The sequence below is a fragment of the Simochromis diagramma genome, unplaced genomic scaffold (genome assembly GCF_900408965.1).
Source record: "Simochromis diagramma unplaced genomic scaffold, fSimDia1.1 OVJJ01000483.1, whole genome shotgun sequence".
In the NCBI taxonomy this organism is placed as follows: Eukaryota; Metazoa; Chordata; class Actinopteri; order Cichliformes; family Cichlidae; genus Simochromis; species Simochromis diagramma.
In genome coordinates, this window is record NW_024386835.1 from 5,468,992 (window position 1) to 5,485,876 (window position 16,885).

At 41.4% G+C, this 16,885-nt stretch overlaps 1 protein-coding gene across 2 annotated transcripts in view; it reads right to left on the reverse strand.

Annotated features, from left to right (window-relative positions):
* Positions 1 to 9,825, reverse strand: part of LOC120731769 (histone deacetylase 7-like) — a 39,826-nt gene extending 30,001 nt beyond the window's left edge. The window contains exon 1 of one of the 2 annotated variants that reach the window (XM_040028986.1): positions 9,390 to 9,825. In XM_040028986.1, the coding sequence (XP_039884920.1) occupies positions 9,390 to 9,408 (19 nt within the window). In that variant the 5' untranslated portion in view covers positions 9,409 to 9,825. Of the gene's footprint in view, positions 1 to 65; positions 2,908 to 9,389 lie in introns of those variants that run through there. The other variant, XM_040028987.1, reaches the window with a different exon arrangement.
* Between the last annotated feature and the right edge of the window lie 7,060 nt (positions 9,826 to 16,885).

Here is a 16,885-nt window from a genome sequence, read left to right on the forward strand (position 1 = left end):
TAGAACATTTACCACGTTTTCTAGCTACTTTTGCAGAACACTTTAAGAAAGTAAACACCGCCTACCTTTTGGAGGTGAAGTTCAAAAGCGACTTATTTGAAACTTTCAAAGGCAGGTGGGAGTAAAAATCCTGTTACGAGGCAGCTACACCAAGTCGGGCGAACGTAAGCACAGTCCAACAGCCTATCCTCGTCATCTTCGCCGGGGTTTTCCTCCGTTATTGTGACAGTTATCTGACTGCGCGAGGTAAAAATATCAAAAGCGACGGCTCCAGCCGTGAGCGCGCGCCGCTGTCTAAGCCGTACGTCCGTACGTACAGTATAACATCACCTCCGCGCTCCGAAATGTCTCGGTAATCAACTTATGTAAGAGAAAGCGAGTGTGCACGCACTGCTTTCTATTTATCTGTCTCCTCCTCACCGAGTTCGTCTGTCGGTGTTGAAACTGCTGATAAAACCAGCTTGAAGTCTCACTTTCATCCGCGTGTGTGCTGCTGGTGTGCGGGCTCCATCTGCTGAACTCCGCGGGGTAAGGGAGATGCGGATATGTGTGTGTGTGTGTGTCTGTGTGTGTGTCTGTGTGTGTGTCTTCTGCTCTACATCTGGCATAAACGTGAAAAAAACGTACCAATATAGCCACAGACCATTTCAACATAGATTTATAATCAGTTTGAATCACTTTGTTGTCCCTGTACTTTATGCTATATTGCAAACTGTTGTGCTACAAGTAAGAAACACTCACTGTGTACACGTTGCTAGTACTGAGTTGGACCCTGTTTTACCTTCAGGACTTCCTTAATTCTTCTTGGTACACATTCAGCAAGGTTTTGGAAACTTTCCCTGGTCCGTACTGACGTGACAGCGTCACACAGCAGATTTGTGAGCTGCTCAACCGTGACGCAATCTCCACATCCCAAAGGTGCTCTGTTGGATTCAGGTTTGCTGAGTGTGGAGGCCAGTGAACTCATTGCCATATCCAAGAAACCAGTTTGAGATGATTTGAAGTTTGTGACACGGGGCAGGAGGCAGCCATCAGAAGATGGCTACACTGCAGTCATAAAGGGACTGACCTGGTCAGCAGCAATACTCTGATAGGCTGTTGCCAGTTGCCAAGATAATATCCTCTACATCATTATGCCACCAACAGCAGCCGCAACCATTAACACATGGCATGATGGATCCATGCGTTCATGCTGTTTGCAACAAATTCTGACCCTACCATCAGATTAACACAACAGAAATCGGAAGTCACGATATTTTTCTAATGTTCTATTTTTGTTCACTTTTAGTGAGCCTATTTGAAGTGTAAACACAGTTTCCTGTTCTTAGCTTTCAGGCGTGGCACCCTGTGTGGTCTTCTGCTTCTGGTTATTTCAGTTACATTGTGGTACTTTTCCTTTGACTTCTGACATCATCGAGGCATTTTCAGTCAAAGACTAACTGGATGGTTTTTCTCTATTTTTATTTTTGTTGATTGTTCCCTGTAAACCCTAGAGATGGTGTGGAATAGATCAGCAGTTTCTGAAATACTCAGAAAAGCCTGTCTGGCACCAGCAACCACTTCACATTCAAATGGCTGATTAGACATTTGTGTTAATGAGCATTTAAACATGTATACCTAATAAACCGGTCAACGAGTGTATCTACTGTACACTGAGTGAAAGCTAGTTAAGCCAAAGTAGACAATCTTGTTCAGAAACTGTGGAAATGGTAGAATTGGTCTCTATTCTATTGTAGGCTAAGCAGACTTCAGTATTTTCTAAATGTCAGAGTGAACTTTGTTTTTCATAGCTCCCCCTCCAACCACCAAAAAATATATAACTTGTATTTAAGATATAAGATGTCATGGCAGGAAAAGCAAAGGAATTACTTACATTTTTGTGTGCGAGACATGAGAGTCTGACAGCGTGAACACTGCAGTGACTGATTTTAATAATGACACCCGTGCTTTTCTTACTGTGACATGTCATCAGTCAAAAAGACTTGTAGCTACAGTCATCAGGCTAAAAATGAAAAAAAAAAAAAAATACACACATGCATTGTTACTAAGTTCCACTTCCAAAAACAGAAGAATGCAGGTATCGCAGTAGGTAACAGTTGACTGAAATACAATAGGATGAGTCACCACTGGTGACATAACAAAAGCCACACTACACATCCCCTCAGCAACAGCATAATTTAACAATGAGTAAAGTGAAACTACCGTAACGTTGATTAACACGATCCTTAACGACTTTCACAATACATCTATAAAGATGAATAACTTTCTGTGTTTGATGTGCTGTTATGTAGACACAGCAGTTGCTGATTTGCTGCAGGACGAGAATGCAGGTCAAATGTTGTTTTTGCCTTATTAATGATCATATTGTGCAAATAGTTAAACAGATATTTTGAATGTGTCAGTTTTATAGCAAATACATCGTGCACATCTGGAGTTTTATGTTATCTCACATGTAAATCTGACCACAGAAATGACCTGGAAGCCATGAAAGTCTGTGTTTAGCTAACTGCTAACTGCTAATTTTACTTTTTAATTTGTCATCTGACCACCATGTGAACCTCACTGGACAGTAGATATATCACATTGTATAATATAAAAGTAATAGACTGTGATATCATTGCTACAGCAACACCATGCGTTTGTGCTCCACGGTCCTCACAACAATGGGACAAGCCCAGGTATCTCTGACAGCAAGAGCCAAGCCTCCGATGATGATTTAGTACCTAAAAAAGGAGCTACTTGAACAATGCACAGGACTCTGAAAAATATGCAAGAAAATTACTCCTGCTAAACACACACCAAGCTGTGAAGCCATGAAAAAGTCAATACCATATGTCACCCCTCAAATGTTTTTATTTTGTTTCCAAGGAGACAAAATTTTATTTAATTTTTTAAAGTGAGTCTTGAGCAATAGTTCTCCAGGCTTTCAAAGGTCTTTCAGAATTTTTCTTTGGACATTGGCGGATTTTTCCACTCATTTTCAATCCAGTCCTGATCATTTTCAGGTGAATGTTTGTTTTGGTTTTTTTTTTTCTTAAGCCGCTTAACACTGACCCATTCAAGCATAAAAAGGCAGCTTTCACAAGAGATGAACCAGTGTTGTTTCTACGCATTGCAGACAACTTATCAAAGAACTGGTTTTAAATTGTGTTTTTAGGCATTTGTTACTAGCAGCCTGTTGGAAAAATATACAATCTGTACCAATTTCTTTAGCTGAATCGATGAAAAATGCCAAAGACAACAGTTTAACAGGCATAAAATAATAATTTTGCACCAACAAAGTGATTCCCAAAGAACTATTAGCTGAAAACGCATCTCAGCATGTTGTGCAGTGTGTCCTTAAAGTGAAGGTAAAACAAAAAGAGTTAAAAATAAAAATCCAGCAAAGACTTGAGATATGCACCTGGCCCTTCACTTGATGCATTTGCTGTTCACTGAAGTCTTACCAGAAGCTTTCAGTAAGCCATTCTTATAGATAAGAAACAGGGAGTGAAGGCTGAGGTATGCTAAATTACAAGAGAACAGGACTGAAAATCAGTGGCAACAAGTCTAACGGAACGAAAGGCAGCAATCATCCAAATAAGAGCTTTGAATGTCCTTGAAGGAGCCTGGAGAACTATTCCTGAAGAGTACTTAAAGAAATTATAAGAAGTTTTGTGTAAGAGATTGGAGAGTGAAGACAGTGTGGAAGACTAAAGGTGGCCTATTGAAAAACCGACTTTCAAGCTCATTACAATTGTACAAAATCTGTGTTTGCCTTTTTGCTGTATTTCCGTGTATGATTGCTCATGTTTCAATGAATCACTGCACTTATCTCCAATGTTCCTTTCAGAATATAAAGAAATGAGGGATGACTAAAGACGTTTGCCTAGTACTGTACTAGCAGCTGGTGATGTGTGACCCAAAAGTACACAAATGACTCAGCCGAGCATCGCTAGCTGCACTCGATAGTTGCACTCCATACAGGACGAGCAAATGGTGGATGGAAATTACTGCCGTGTTTAAGCAACTGGTTAAAAGAGCTCGACCCACACAACATCCCAGGTAGAAAATATTCTTCAGTTTTGTCATGCGACAGTATTGTGTAGGCTAAGATTTATAAAGTTAAGTATCTTTAGTGATTAAACTAAAAAGCCATGTTCTTACTCTCCTTAAAGTTTCCAGGGAAATTCTCAGTAGATTCCCATTTTGATAGTTTATGTATTTACATTCACCCATAAATGCTGCTGTCCCTGAGCTGTAAGCATCAATAAAACATTGTTCAGCAAGTTTTTTCTCTATATCATAAAAAATACTATCGAGAATTTTCTTGAAATATCTGCCGTTATGTCTCTTTCTCTCCTCTCCTGGACAGCAATATGCTATTTTATCGCTAAAAATACTCACACGTTCTTTTGCATCCATGCTCATCCAGATTAAGTCAGCATAACTGGAAAACCTAACATAAACTAATCCCAGAGAGAACAACTGATAACTGTCAGCGAACTAGGTCAGTTCTATTTTTTTTCCATTTCATGTGACTCAGACTGGTCCTATGATGGAGTCAGTAGATTTGTGGTTGTTAAATTATGTACCTAAAGGGAAAATTGTGGCCTGAGAATTAAAAAAAACCTCCTATCAACAGCACTTTGTGCTTTTCCTTGTACTCTTGGCAGGTTTTACCAGTCCATCCCAGAGTCACGGGGCTGACTGTGGCCTGAATCATTTGAGATGCGTTCGAGCAAATTGAATTTGATTCGAGTTTGAACAGCACATGCTTCAGACAGAGCTTCTCCTATTTACAGATATAGAGGTCATTTGGAAACGGTTGCTACTAAAATTACATTTGCCAATAAATTAGCTTATTTTGGATGTATTAAATCATTCCATGAGCTGTTATTAAAACATCATTATTCATATTAAGGAGGGCAAAAACAGGCTTCTTTCAGCTGGCAGTGATCACTGTCAGCTGGAATTTGCAGCCTAATAAGGTTGGTAATGATTTTATTTTTTAATATTTATGTTAATACATTGTCTACAGATGTCAGTAGAGCTCTCCCTTCTTACTTTCCACCCTCACAGCATCACTTTATTGCCTTTGCAGTCAACGAGCACTCTGGCTGCTGGTAGCACTGAGTATTTAGATTTCACCATGCAAACCTTTTGGATTCTGGACAGTGGGGTCTGACTAGACCCTCCAGTAAAAATATCCTCACCTTGGCATAAAGTGATAATGTCAGCGAGGTATCGGGGCTCAATTTTCCCCCAAATTCCCAAAAGGATATTAAAACGGAAAACACTGGTAGGGAGCGATAGAGTGAAATGGCACACGGGATACATGGGAAGGACTTCAAGGTGGAGGTTTGTGGCCGGTGGGGCTCGCTCCTCATTCAGTCACAGGAAGCCGGTAGGAATGAGAGGAATGCAGTCAGGCAATACGGTGATGGAGGGAGCAGCAGTTGCAGGGCAGATTGCCAGAAAGAACGGAAAAAGGAAAAGATAGGAAGAGTGAAAAGTGATTAAAGGGTGAAAAAAATGGCACGTCTCATTTACCAAAAACAGACGCCCAGTGGCAATTTGTTGTTGCTCACCGTGCAAGTGTAACTTCTTTGTCTGATACTGACCACAGGATGCGGATAATGTGCATGATATTGGAGGGGTCAGGCACGGAAATACCTCAGTACATTATTGGGATTGGGATTGGAATGTGTGGAGTTATCAGTCGGACAGATTTCCTGAAAATGGATGGAAGCAGAGGATCCATAAACAACAATAAATGATTGTTTTTTTGTCATCCTACCTTAGAGACACATCTGTGCAGACAGAAACGTGCTTCGACATGAAGGGAAACATGCACAGATGGCGCTATGTGCAGTCTGTTTTACTTATCCAGTTTTCTCTTTCATTCTGATATGTTTATTTTTTATGTTTGCTCCTTTTTTTCTCACTACTGTGCCAGTTATTCCAGTTTTCCCACAAAAAGACTTTAGCAGACGCAGTAAACTGACAGAAAGCGTGCATGAGGGGATGGTAAACAGGACGCGCTCAAGCAGCACAGGATTGAATATTTGCTGTGTGCCACCTCAAATGAGGTGCTCACTTCCAACCTCTGCAGTCTTTAGGCTCATTGTTTTGGTTTTGCACCACTTTCCTGTTTAGATTAACGCTAACTCTCATTAGCCTCTTTTTCATGTGCAGCTGTATGTTATCATAAAAGCTAACATGATCTACTGTTAGGTACAAATGCAGGAGCATCAGATAGATAAAAGTTAGCCAATGAAGATGCTTCAACACTTTACAGGGCGGTGCCAAACATAAGGCCCGGGGGCTAGAATCGGTCTGGCAAAGACTCCAGGCTGGCCCACTGGAAAATAGATAGATAAACAATTAAATGACAGAAAACCTCCTATTTTTTCACTATCTGCTACAGAAATGTGATGTTAATTCTACACATTTATGTCTCACAATTTAAGCCCCAAAATTTGACATACTGTCCAAATTGTACTTATTTTTCTTGTATTAAGAAATCTGATAGACTAAATTTTAGTTCACCTTCTTTACACTGACAGAAGGAGTTTCACTGGTCTGGCCCACTTAAAATCAAAGTGGACTGTTTATGGCCCACAGTGTAAAGTGTGATATATTAGTGTTGTGTTTATAGCTTGCTTTGTTTCCTCAAAGTGGCTAAAAAGATAAATTTAGCATAATTAATGGTGCTTTAAGCTGTTAATGTGGTTTGCAAAACCGAGTTAAATGAAAGCCAGTAAAAATGAAAAAGACAAAAATCGTGTATTCATTGTAAAATTGTGGTTTTCAAACTTGTGTCATAAACCATAGCACGTGTTCAGGTGGGCCTCGCTAAGCTTGAGCTAGCAGCTGTGTGGTAACTTTGAACCAAGGGAGGCTGCTGGAGGCCGCTCGCAGTGGCGGGTGCAGCCTCTAAAGCCTTTCCATTCCCGACAGCAAAGCGTAGGAAAGCCACAGAGGGGAGCGACGGCGCTCATCGCTCGCCTGGTTTCTTGGGAAACTGTCTGTGACACTGGAAAGTGTCGCTTTGTGACGCCTTCACACTCCTCTGTGAGCGCGTGTGAAAAACATTTCAAAGTTTGGAGCAGTGTATAAACCTCTGACAATGTGTTCAATGTGGCTTTTAACGCATTTTGCATATCAGGCTGCACAAACCCACGAGGTGGTGATTTTACTGAAGGTTCTGTAAACTTTGCTGCTCTTGAAAGAAAGGTCTTAAGATGTGGAACTGTGCTCGCAGCGGCCACAGTGCATTTCTGAAAATCCTCCTGCTTATAACCCATGCTGTTGCCTACATAAAAATTTAAACAGAGAGGAAAGCAAAACCCTTAAGATATATAATCTTTCCTGCTATGAGAGCTTTTTGGATCTGGTCTTGAAATTTTTGAAGCTCTTAAATGAAACTACTTCCTCCAGTTCAGCTCAACGCCGCCACAGATCAGGCTCTTGCAGTAAAAGTACACTTCCACAAGATGGTAGTATAAATATTAATGACTGGGTCATTTGTTTTTATTAATCAAAACAAACAACAGCCTAAGAAGACGACCTGAGCTTACAAAAGGACACTCACTAGAGGCTCTCTACACGTCCTTCCTCATTGCTTTATAGTGCTCACTTCACTCCAGTTTGCAGCCTCTCCTGTCATGAAGAACCCTCTTTAGACCAGAGCCGGCCTGATGAAAGCCGCTCTGATTTGCTGCACTTCTGGCCTGCCGTAAAGCCAAGTTACGGTACTCTCAATCAGCAGCTCGGAAAATGTAATGGGCCGGTGCAAATCCACAAAAACAAATGATGTGTTGTGGGTTTGATCAGAAAACAAAAATTATTGGTGGAGATTTCCAAAAATAAACAATGACCTCAGGTGAAACCTTTAGAGAAAGCCACAGCAGACCGCAAGACTAATGTCGCAGATCTCAAAATGAAACGTTTTTAGCAGTCCTTCCTTTGGCCTCAGACACAAAGTCTGAAACCGAGAGGGAGAGTGACGTCCCAGAAGGCCACTTTTAGAAGACCGTGGCCTCTTAACTTGTTGCCCCCCGACCTTTACAAACCAAACAAACCAGAACTCTGATGATTTATCACAGCACCAGAAACACAAACTACCAAGTTCATCTACTTGTTTGTCTTCTCAAATTTGCTTTCACATTTTGCACTTTGTTCTTCTCCAATCAAATCAAATAGGTTGTCACGTTCCAATATACTTTCAAAATGGCCACAAATATCCATTATTATTAATTAATCATTTTGTCCATGAATTTCCACATGTTGCTATAAATCCTCAATTTACAAGTTTTAAATTTCTCTTTTAATTCAGCCAAACAAAACTATGTAAAGAGCCGTCATGTCCCCCATTACTTTAAGGACAGCAGAGCAATTAAAGTCTGATTTATAGTCCTAAAAAAAACACGTAGCTGAGTCTCTAAATGTGTAGCAGCGCAAGGGAGTAAAAATAGAGCCAAAGTTTAGTGTTTTGAGCGAGAGAGGAGCCAAAGGCTGAAGCCAGCGTATCATCTTATGCAGGAAGATTTACTGTATGTAGAGTCACAGTGCACGAAAACAAGGAAGAGGTGGTGAAAAGCTAAACCTGCTGTACAGTGCGCCCCCCTAACTTTACCTGCGTTCTACAAATGAGCCCCCCCCCCCCCCCAAAAAAAGCATGCCATGTTAAAGCAAGATTTGTCATGTCAACACATTTCCAATGTTCCTTTACTCGTGATATCCTTGGTTGCTGTGCCACCAGTCAACTCTCACTGTCAAACAAATCTCTTTCCACCTTTTCGCCGTCTCTTCTCTATCGCTCTGTCTCCTCCAGCAGTTCATCGCAGCGAGGGACTGTTGTTTTCTGTCTACTCGTTTTAGGCGCTCTTATACTTTTCGTGGACACACTAAGTCTCCAGGGTGCCTGGTTCTGTTTCCAATTTTCTCCCCTTCCCAATCCCGAGAAACAGCACGTCCAAAACCAAACAAATAAAGCCAGAAAAAAACAAAACAAATGGAGTAAGAAATCATTTATCCTTGTTACCCAACCGCAGTGTCCTTCCCGGGCATTTGATAAACATGTATGATCTTAAAGTGTTTGCATACATTACAGTGTATGTAATAAATTAAGAACAAACCCAATCTTCTCAAAACTCACAGCCAAACCAAAACTCTTAGCACTTAAAACCACTGTCCAACAACTGGACCAAAAAAACCACGTCCACATCTGCAAGTTTAACTAAAAATCCACTCCTAAGTTCATGAAAGGCTGACATACTTTCCTGGTGATACATTTACGTTCAGTCCCTGAAGAAGACTCTTTTTTTTTTTTTTTTTTTTTTTAACACAGCTGTTAATTATTCCTTCACAGATAGATAGAAAATAGAAAATGTGCAAAAGCTCACCGGCTTTCTGCGCTGACATTCAGCGAGTGGTCCTTCTGTGTTCCCACAGCGAGTCCAGTCAGTCACAGGAGGCAGTGGTGGGACGGAGTGGAAAGCTCAGGGAGAAGATAGCTCCTGCTCTGACAGGGGAGTGGTGGTGCTGCAGCGCCGGAGCCCAACCGTGCGCTCACAAAGCGAGTCACAGTCAACTGCTTGACACAAGCAGCTCCCTCTGACTTTTCTGTGTCTTGCACTTCCTCTCATGTGAGCTGAACTATCTCGCTGTAGTTTTTTTTCTTTTTCTCTCTCACCCTTTCGAAGTCGCTACCCTTAATTCTCTGTTTCAGAGAAGACACAGTTGCTCTGCCCTATCACACACACACGCACACACACACACACACACACACACACACACACACACAAACTAACTTATTTGGCAGGGCTCCCCTTGCACCAGAAGCTCCAGAGAGGAGGGAGGGGATGGGGTTTGTGGACATTGTGTGTGTGTGTGTGCACGCATGCAGACAAAAAGAAAGAGAGAGCGACAGATTGTGTAGTCACTTGCGTCTGACAGACAATAGCAGGAAGTGTTGCTTTTGGATGCACAAAGTACACAAGAATGAAATAAGAAAACTGCGACAAGCGTGAAACTTTAATGATTTTTACTTTTAAACATTACAGTGGTGCTTATCTCTCAAAGTGAAGCAAACACCGAAGGAATAACAGCACGATTATCACTCGGAGAGTCTCAGACTTTTTTGTATTCGATGGCATAGCACAATTTACACTAGTTTGGATGTTTTTTGGGGGTTTTTTTTTAAGATTGCAAATGATTTTAGGTCATCCACAGAACTTTGATGCCTCAGAGCAGATCTTGTTAGAAATTTGCAAAACAACACGTTTTTACCAGTTCCTCAAAGGGATCAGTTGACTTGGGATGCTTATCAAAGGCACATGACTTTTGTATTTGAGATTTTTTTTTTCTAATGCAGTGACCCAGTCAAGCTCCTACTTCGGCGCTTAAACACAAGTGGAGCATTCAGTGTGATTACTTACGTAAGGCAACACATTTCAAACCGGCAATTGCATTTCCGTCTGAGTAAAATTATCAAGGGGGGAAAAAAGCATCCACGAGGTCTGTGTATGTGGAGAGCAGTTTCAGTGTTGCCACAAATATACTCACGAGCTCGCTTAAAACATTTAATGCTTTCACATTCATTTAAGTAACTGAGTCCGTGTAATACAGGCTGGAAGTACATATGATATAAATTTATATGGGCGCTGTGATTTGAGTAAATATGCATTTCCCCAGAAATATAAGCGGAAAAGACACGTTAGTGAATGTGGTTTTGTCTGATTTGTCACCGCTGAGATCACTTGATTCATTCATATAGCACTGCAACGTCAGAGAGCGTAAAAAAGCCAAACCTATGTTTCATAGCTACACTTGCAACAAAGGCCACGGGATGAGTGCATGCATTTAGCATATTCATAGCTTGAGCCTATAATTCCCATGTAGTCTTGGTTTAAATAATCTGGATACACAGGATTCTCCAACACATATAACCACAAAAATCTTGTGAAACATAAAACTGCTCCCCTGTGAAATGTAAAGCGTTTCCAAAGATTCTAGTTTTATTTTGGATACTTACATTATTTTACTTTGCACACAGAAATTAAATTATTTCACAAAAACTGAAAACTAGTCAAAATTATTAGCCCCCCAGTGCTAATAGTCAACTATGTAGCCTTTTTGTTGGATGACGGCCTGCAGTCGTTTATCGTAGTTTCCAACAAGTCTCGCTCGTGACTCCTGACCAAGCCAGGTCCATCCTTCTTTGGCAAATCTCTCCAGCTCCTCCAGCTTTGTTGGTCTTCAGGCCTGGAGCTTGGTCTTCAGTTCACCCTATAGATTTTCAATGGGATTAAAGACAGGGCTTTGTGCAGGTCAGCCAGTAATGTTCTTCACCAGGAACGACGATAATTTTGGGTTGTTGTCGTGACAGAAGGCAAAACGGTGACCCAGACCCAGTTTTGGTGGTGACTGCTTGAGGTTTCCTTTAAAAATCTTCACATAACCTTCTGTCTTCATAATTTCTTCCATCTTGACAAGATTCCTAGTTTGAGACACACTGAAGCGTAACACTCCCACCACTGCGTTTCACTGTGGGGACAGTGTTCTTTGGGTTGTACGCCGCTCCCTTCTTTCTTCAAACATAAGAATCAGAGTCAGAATCAGAGAAACTTTATGAATCCCAGAAGGATATAGCAGTCGTATAAATAAGTGCACATGTGTACAAGTATACATTCTGGCGTATATTAAAATTGATAGAGTGCAGTGAGGTATGTTTAGTGAAGAAGCGTCTCTCTGGCCAAAGAGCTCTAGTTCCAACTCTTCTGACCAAAGGATGCACTTCCAGTATGGATAATCTTTCTCTGGGTTGTCCTTGGCAGACTTGAGTCTGGGTTTAAGGTGGGTCCTCTGCAGTTGTTCTGGGGTCTGTAGACACATCTCTCACTATTTTATTTTTTCCAAAGTCTTTTAAATGTTTTGCTTCTTACTTCTACCAGTCTTGTTCTGTACTGTGTGGCTCTGTTCATTTCTTGATGATAGTTTTCAATACAGATCTTGACACTTGGAAACATTGTTATAACTTTATACGTCCATCTCTTGCTTTGTGAACATCAACAACCTTTTTTATCAAGTCTAAATGGATTTTATGTTTTGGCACGATGCTTTCTGTGCGACTGCCAAACTCTTGCTGAAGTTTTTATACAGTGTGTAAACTGCAAGATAACCCTCAGGTTTAACTTGATTTCACAAGCTTTGAGCATTACAAAGTTAAAGCATGTCATTTCACCGCGGTGGTTTGTGCTGTGGCTCAATAAAAAGGTCTGCTTGCTAATTATAATGACTCTGGAAAATTGGGGTGTTTTTTAGTGAAAAAAATTCTGCAATTGCGTGCAAATGGAAATAATTTATGTTTTCTAAAGAAAACAAGAACGTTTAGAAATGCTGTGTTGAAAATTTCTTGCTCTGTTAAAAACAGAAGGGAAAATATACACAAAACCTTTCAATTACATAGGAGGCCTAATCCCATTACATTTTTATAGAAATGTAAAAGTGAGTCTGCTACAAATGTATAGTTTCACTCACTATCTAGCCTTCCACAAACCTTAACTATGCCACAGACAGTAGCAGACAGTGCACTGCAACTAAGCCAACTCACATTAACCTGTGTTGATTTTAGGCGGTGCACTCTCTGTGATTTCTTCTGTCTGAGGGAGAGAAATGCAGTTAAAAGGTCAACAAGTCTTCTGACCTGAACTGTTGTGTGGTCTGGCTCGCTCCGGTTTGCCGCTAGCAGCTATGGATTAGCTTACTGGTTCAAATGTAACTTTATCCTTTGGGAAAACACAGTGACCAAAGGAAACTCATGTTTGGGGGTTATGACCTTCTGTCCTCATGTCAAGCGAGAGACATTCTGAGGCTGGCTTTCCCTCTGGTTTCAGTTTCTCCTCAAACAAACGTTATGATGTGCAAACTTTAAATCTATGCAAAAAAGCAAACAGAAAAGAAAAAGGCAACACATTTCGGGTTGTGCATGCTTTTTTTGTAAGAAAAACTACAGTGGATGAATACTTGTGTCTATTCCAACATTTTAAGACCTTTTAAGTTTACCAGAACTTTCATTCCCATTAGAGCGGTGCACTGTTTATGTGTTCATATGTGCACTGCAGAAACACGACCCTCTCAGATGGAAGTTGGGCACTTGTGGTTGAGTTGATACAAATAGCCGACCTGTTCCTTTTGGATTACAGAAAAGGAAAAGGAGAAAAAATAGACGTCAAGGCTGATAAGAAGCAGGTTGGGAGTCCTTGAGTAATACAATGGGATCTGCAATATCTGGAAACATGAGGTCCACGCTGGCTGTTAAAAGTCCCTGAAGATCAGTGTGTGGAGGAGCAGAAGGAAAGGGAGGGGGGCGACTTTATCTGCCAGTGCAGTTGAGGCAGATCACATAAGAGGAAAATACTGGATTCGTCTTATCACCCTGTGACTGGCCTGCGCTTTTCCACGTTATCCGTTTTAACTCTGTCTACATTATGACTGCACCGCATGGCATTTGCAGCAGGGTTTCAAAACGTCTTCACTCGCCTCAGAAAGTTTATCCTTTATCAAAGAAAACATAAACATTGTTGACACAACCATTTCCCCCCATTAATGTTAAATAGCGTTTGCCTAAAAGCTGAAAATATTTAATAATTTAACGGTCTGACTAAACATCGGGGACTATATTCATCTTTGGATTAAGAGACATTGGATAATCTGAGTAGTTATGGCAGCAAAGATATTTTATGTAGTGTTTGTATAACTTTAATGTTTAGTTTTCACCAAATCACAACAACAGTCAACTCAGGGCACTTCATATTTTATAGTTAGGACGCTGCTGTAATAGAGAGAACGAGACGACCCCCTGTATTGGAAGGAGCATCCGGCAGAACCAGGCTCAGGGAGGGAAATTCACTTTCTGTTTGCTTTTCAGTCGACTGTATAGGCTGAGGAAGGCTGTTTAGGACCTGCAACCTAAAAAGCATGATAACCTCAGATTTCACAATAAGAGTGTGAAAAAGTTAAGAGACCCTGATCAGATGATCTGCAGTTATAACGTCTCAGCAAGTCTGCTGTATACACAGGAGGCTGGGTATGTAGGGCTTTATATATTATTAAAATTAATTCTGAATTTCACTGGAAGCCAGTGAAGCTCAGCAAGAACATGGATCTAAGGAGCTTGGAAAGAATAGGGATAGAGATGATGTGGTAGTTTTAGCTAGTTTTTGTTCTGAACCAACTGAAAACGAGCTAGCGAGGACTGAGAGACGTGTGTGAGTGTTACAGTATGAATGAATATATTACCCATCATTCAGAGGATACAGTGTAAGCATGTAGCTTAACAAGTTTCAATTCAGTTCAGCTAAGTTCCATCTGATTTGCTGTATGTAGTGCAACAACAAAAGTAATCTGTGGGCTTTTTCTATGATTTTGTCAAGACAGATTTTACAGAAACATAACTATTCAACCAAGTACTTGGTGACACTGTTCCTGGATTAGATTTGTTTAGTAACAACTTAAGTACCAACTAAATGGGGAGTTGGGAGGATTATATTAAAGATTTGACACTGATGTTGCTGTCTAAACTGTAAAGGTCGGTGTAAAGGTTGTGATGAACGTCTAAAGAAATAGCTTCTCTAACTTTGTCAGATGTTTTCTCGAACTACAGAAGGCCCCAACTGAATTGTGGCACTGAATGTTCATAACATTTTTTGAACAGTTTAAGCACTGGAGACAATACTCACGATTAGTGTTGGCTCTTCCTGCAGTGGAAGAGAGCCAGTGTGCATCTTAAATATGCACACTGGACTAGAGAGAGCACTGTCACAATGTAGCAGCAGCTGGAACTGGTGCAACACATTACAAAGGAAAAGCTGTCAGACTAAATATGTCTTTTTTATGGGAAAATCACTGAACTTTTTATTTACAGACAGCGATCTGATCTGCATCAACATTTCTGAGATTTTCTGGCTGATTGACTGGCTGGAAAATGACTGAATACAGACTCATCCTCTAAGCAAACAAGATTAGAAATCTCACAGCGTTCAGATTTTTTCTGATGCTTGGTTGGTTTGAGAAAAGTATCGAGGTTCATTACCAAAAACAACAAGTAAATTAAACAATGCCATTCCTGCCTAGACCACAAAGGTTAGCATGTAGGTTGTGCTGACTGCTTGAGAGAGAAAAAAAAGGCATCAACCAACTGTGTCAAACATGCTCACGTATTTCCAAGAATGCTGGCTGTTGTGCTTCTCAGCTTTCAAACAGCCTGAGCGGCGAGTCGACCCGTCTCTAACAGGAAGGGGGAGTTTCCTGAAAGGTCACGGTTGTTCCAGCCAGACCAAACACCAGCTAATTGCTTTGTTGTTTGTCGGTTCGGTGCCTGTTTTTGTGTTGCGCTTTTCCTTTGTTTAGCATTCCCAAGTATATTACCTGAACCTGTGCCCAAAAGATGAAGAGGACAGTGAGGGTAAGTTCTGAGCATGGGAAGCAAAGGAGGGGGAGGTAAAGGACGGCGGTTGCGTGATGGATGCTGTAATTAGGCCGTGAAGGGGCCCCTGTGTCTCTTCGTCTCTAAAGCTAAAAATAGCAAGAGTGGGAAGGTGCTCATGGGACTGGGGGAAGTACTTGAGGGGACAGGACAAGCAGGGACCACAGTAATTGGTGAGAGGCAAACAGCTGGAGGTGTGTGTGCGTGTTTGTGTACTGCTTGCAGCTGTACTGTCTTTCAGCCTCTAGATTCCTCTCAAATTGTTACATCGCCTCTTTCTCTTTCACACACAAACACCCAGCAGGAAGGGCTGTAATGGGTCCCTGACAGCCTGAGCCCTGAAGAATGAAAGAATGTGCAACATGAAGCAAAGGAACAGCTGTATAGAGCAGGAGGGTGTGTGTGTGTGGGGGGGGGGGGTTTGATTCATAGAAGGCTGGTGGAGGTACGGCCGCAGAAGAGATGATGAAAAAAAAGGGGCGGGAGATGGGGGGGGGGCTTTCTGAGAGTAATAGTATGTGGAGAGGGTGGACTTTTTCTGGAAGTGGAATCAACAGATTTATTGGTTTATGTCAAACGTCGGTCTAAATCAACTCCAGTTCGTCCTGGCTGGAATCCCAGCAGATGTTTTACTCAGCTGTTGCAGAACTGATCCACAGTTGTGTGGATGTGCCTCCTATTAAGTGGGCTCTCTGTAATGAAACAGCCTTGGGAACTTGAATGGCTGAAAGGGGCTGAATGAACAAGGACAACAAACTGCAGATTCCCTTGTGTGGGAGGAGGTGGGAGGCAGTGGAAAAAAACATGAAGTCACCATGACTAAGAGGGTACTGGCCATTTAATTTTGTCTCTGGGCTCCAGTTTTGGCACTGCTCTGTTCATTTGCTATGCGCCCATTCACATAAATTGGTATTTTTATGCACCGTCGCCATTTATTTTGGAGGCAGATGTGGCCAAGATATACATCTGTACGTTATGTTTTGTCTTTTTTAATGCTAGAAAGCATCTGCATGTGGTTTACTGTGGCACTCCCATTTTTCAGAAGACAAGCTACATTTTACTCAGTGTGCACACGGTGAGTGGAGGGGGGAGAAAATAGCAAAAATAAAAAAAAAAAATAGCAAGAAAAAACCACAAACATAATGAGATATAGCCAGAAGACCGCAGCAGCAGCGCATGTGTCGCAGATACAAGCATTCATGCACGCAGAGGAACGTGCGAGTATTTCAGTCAGTTTGGGAGATCAATCAGCCTCCGTTTTCATTTCTTTTCTTTGTGCCGTTCCAGAAAAATTGACACCTACTGACGACGCACACCTGGATCACATGTGCACACTTCGTTTAGAGAGCTTTTTTACCTCTGAGGCTTCTCTTCTTGTGAAATCCCCTCCTCCCCGTATCTCTACTGAAAATA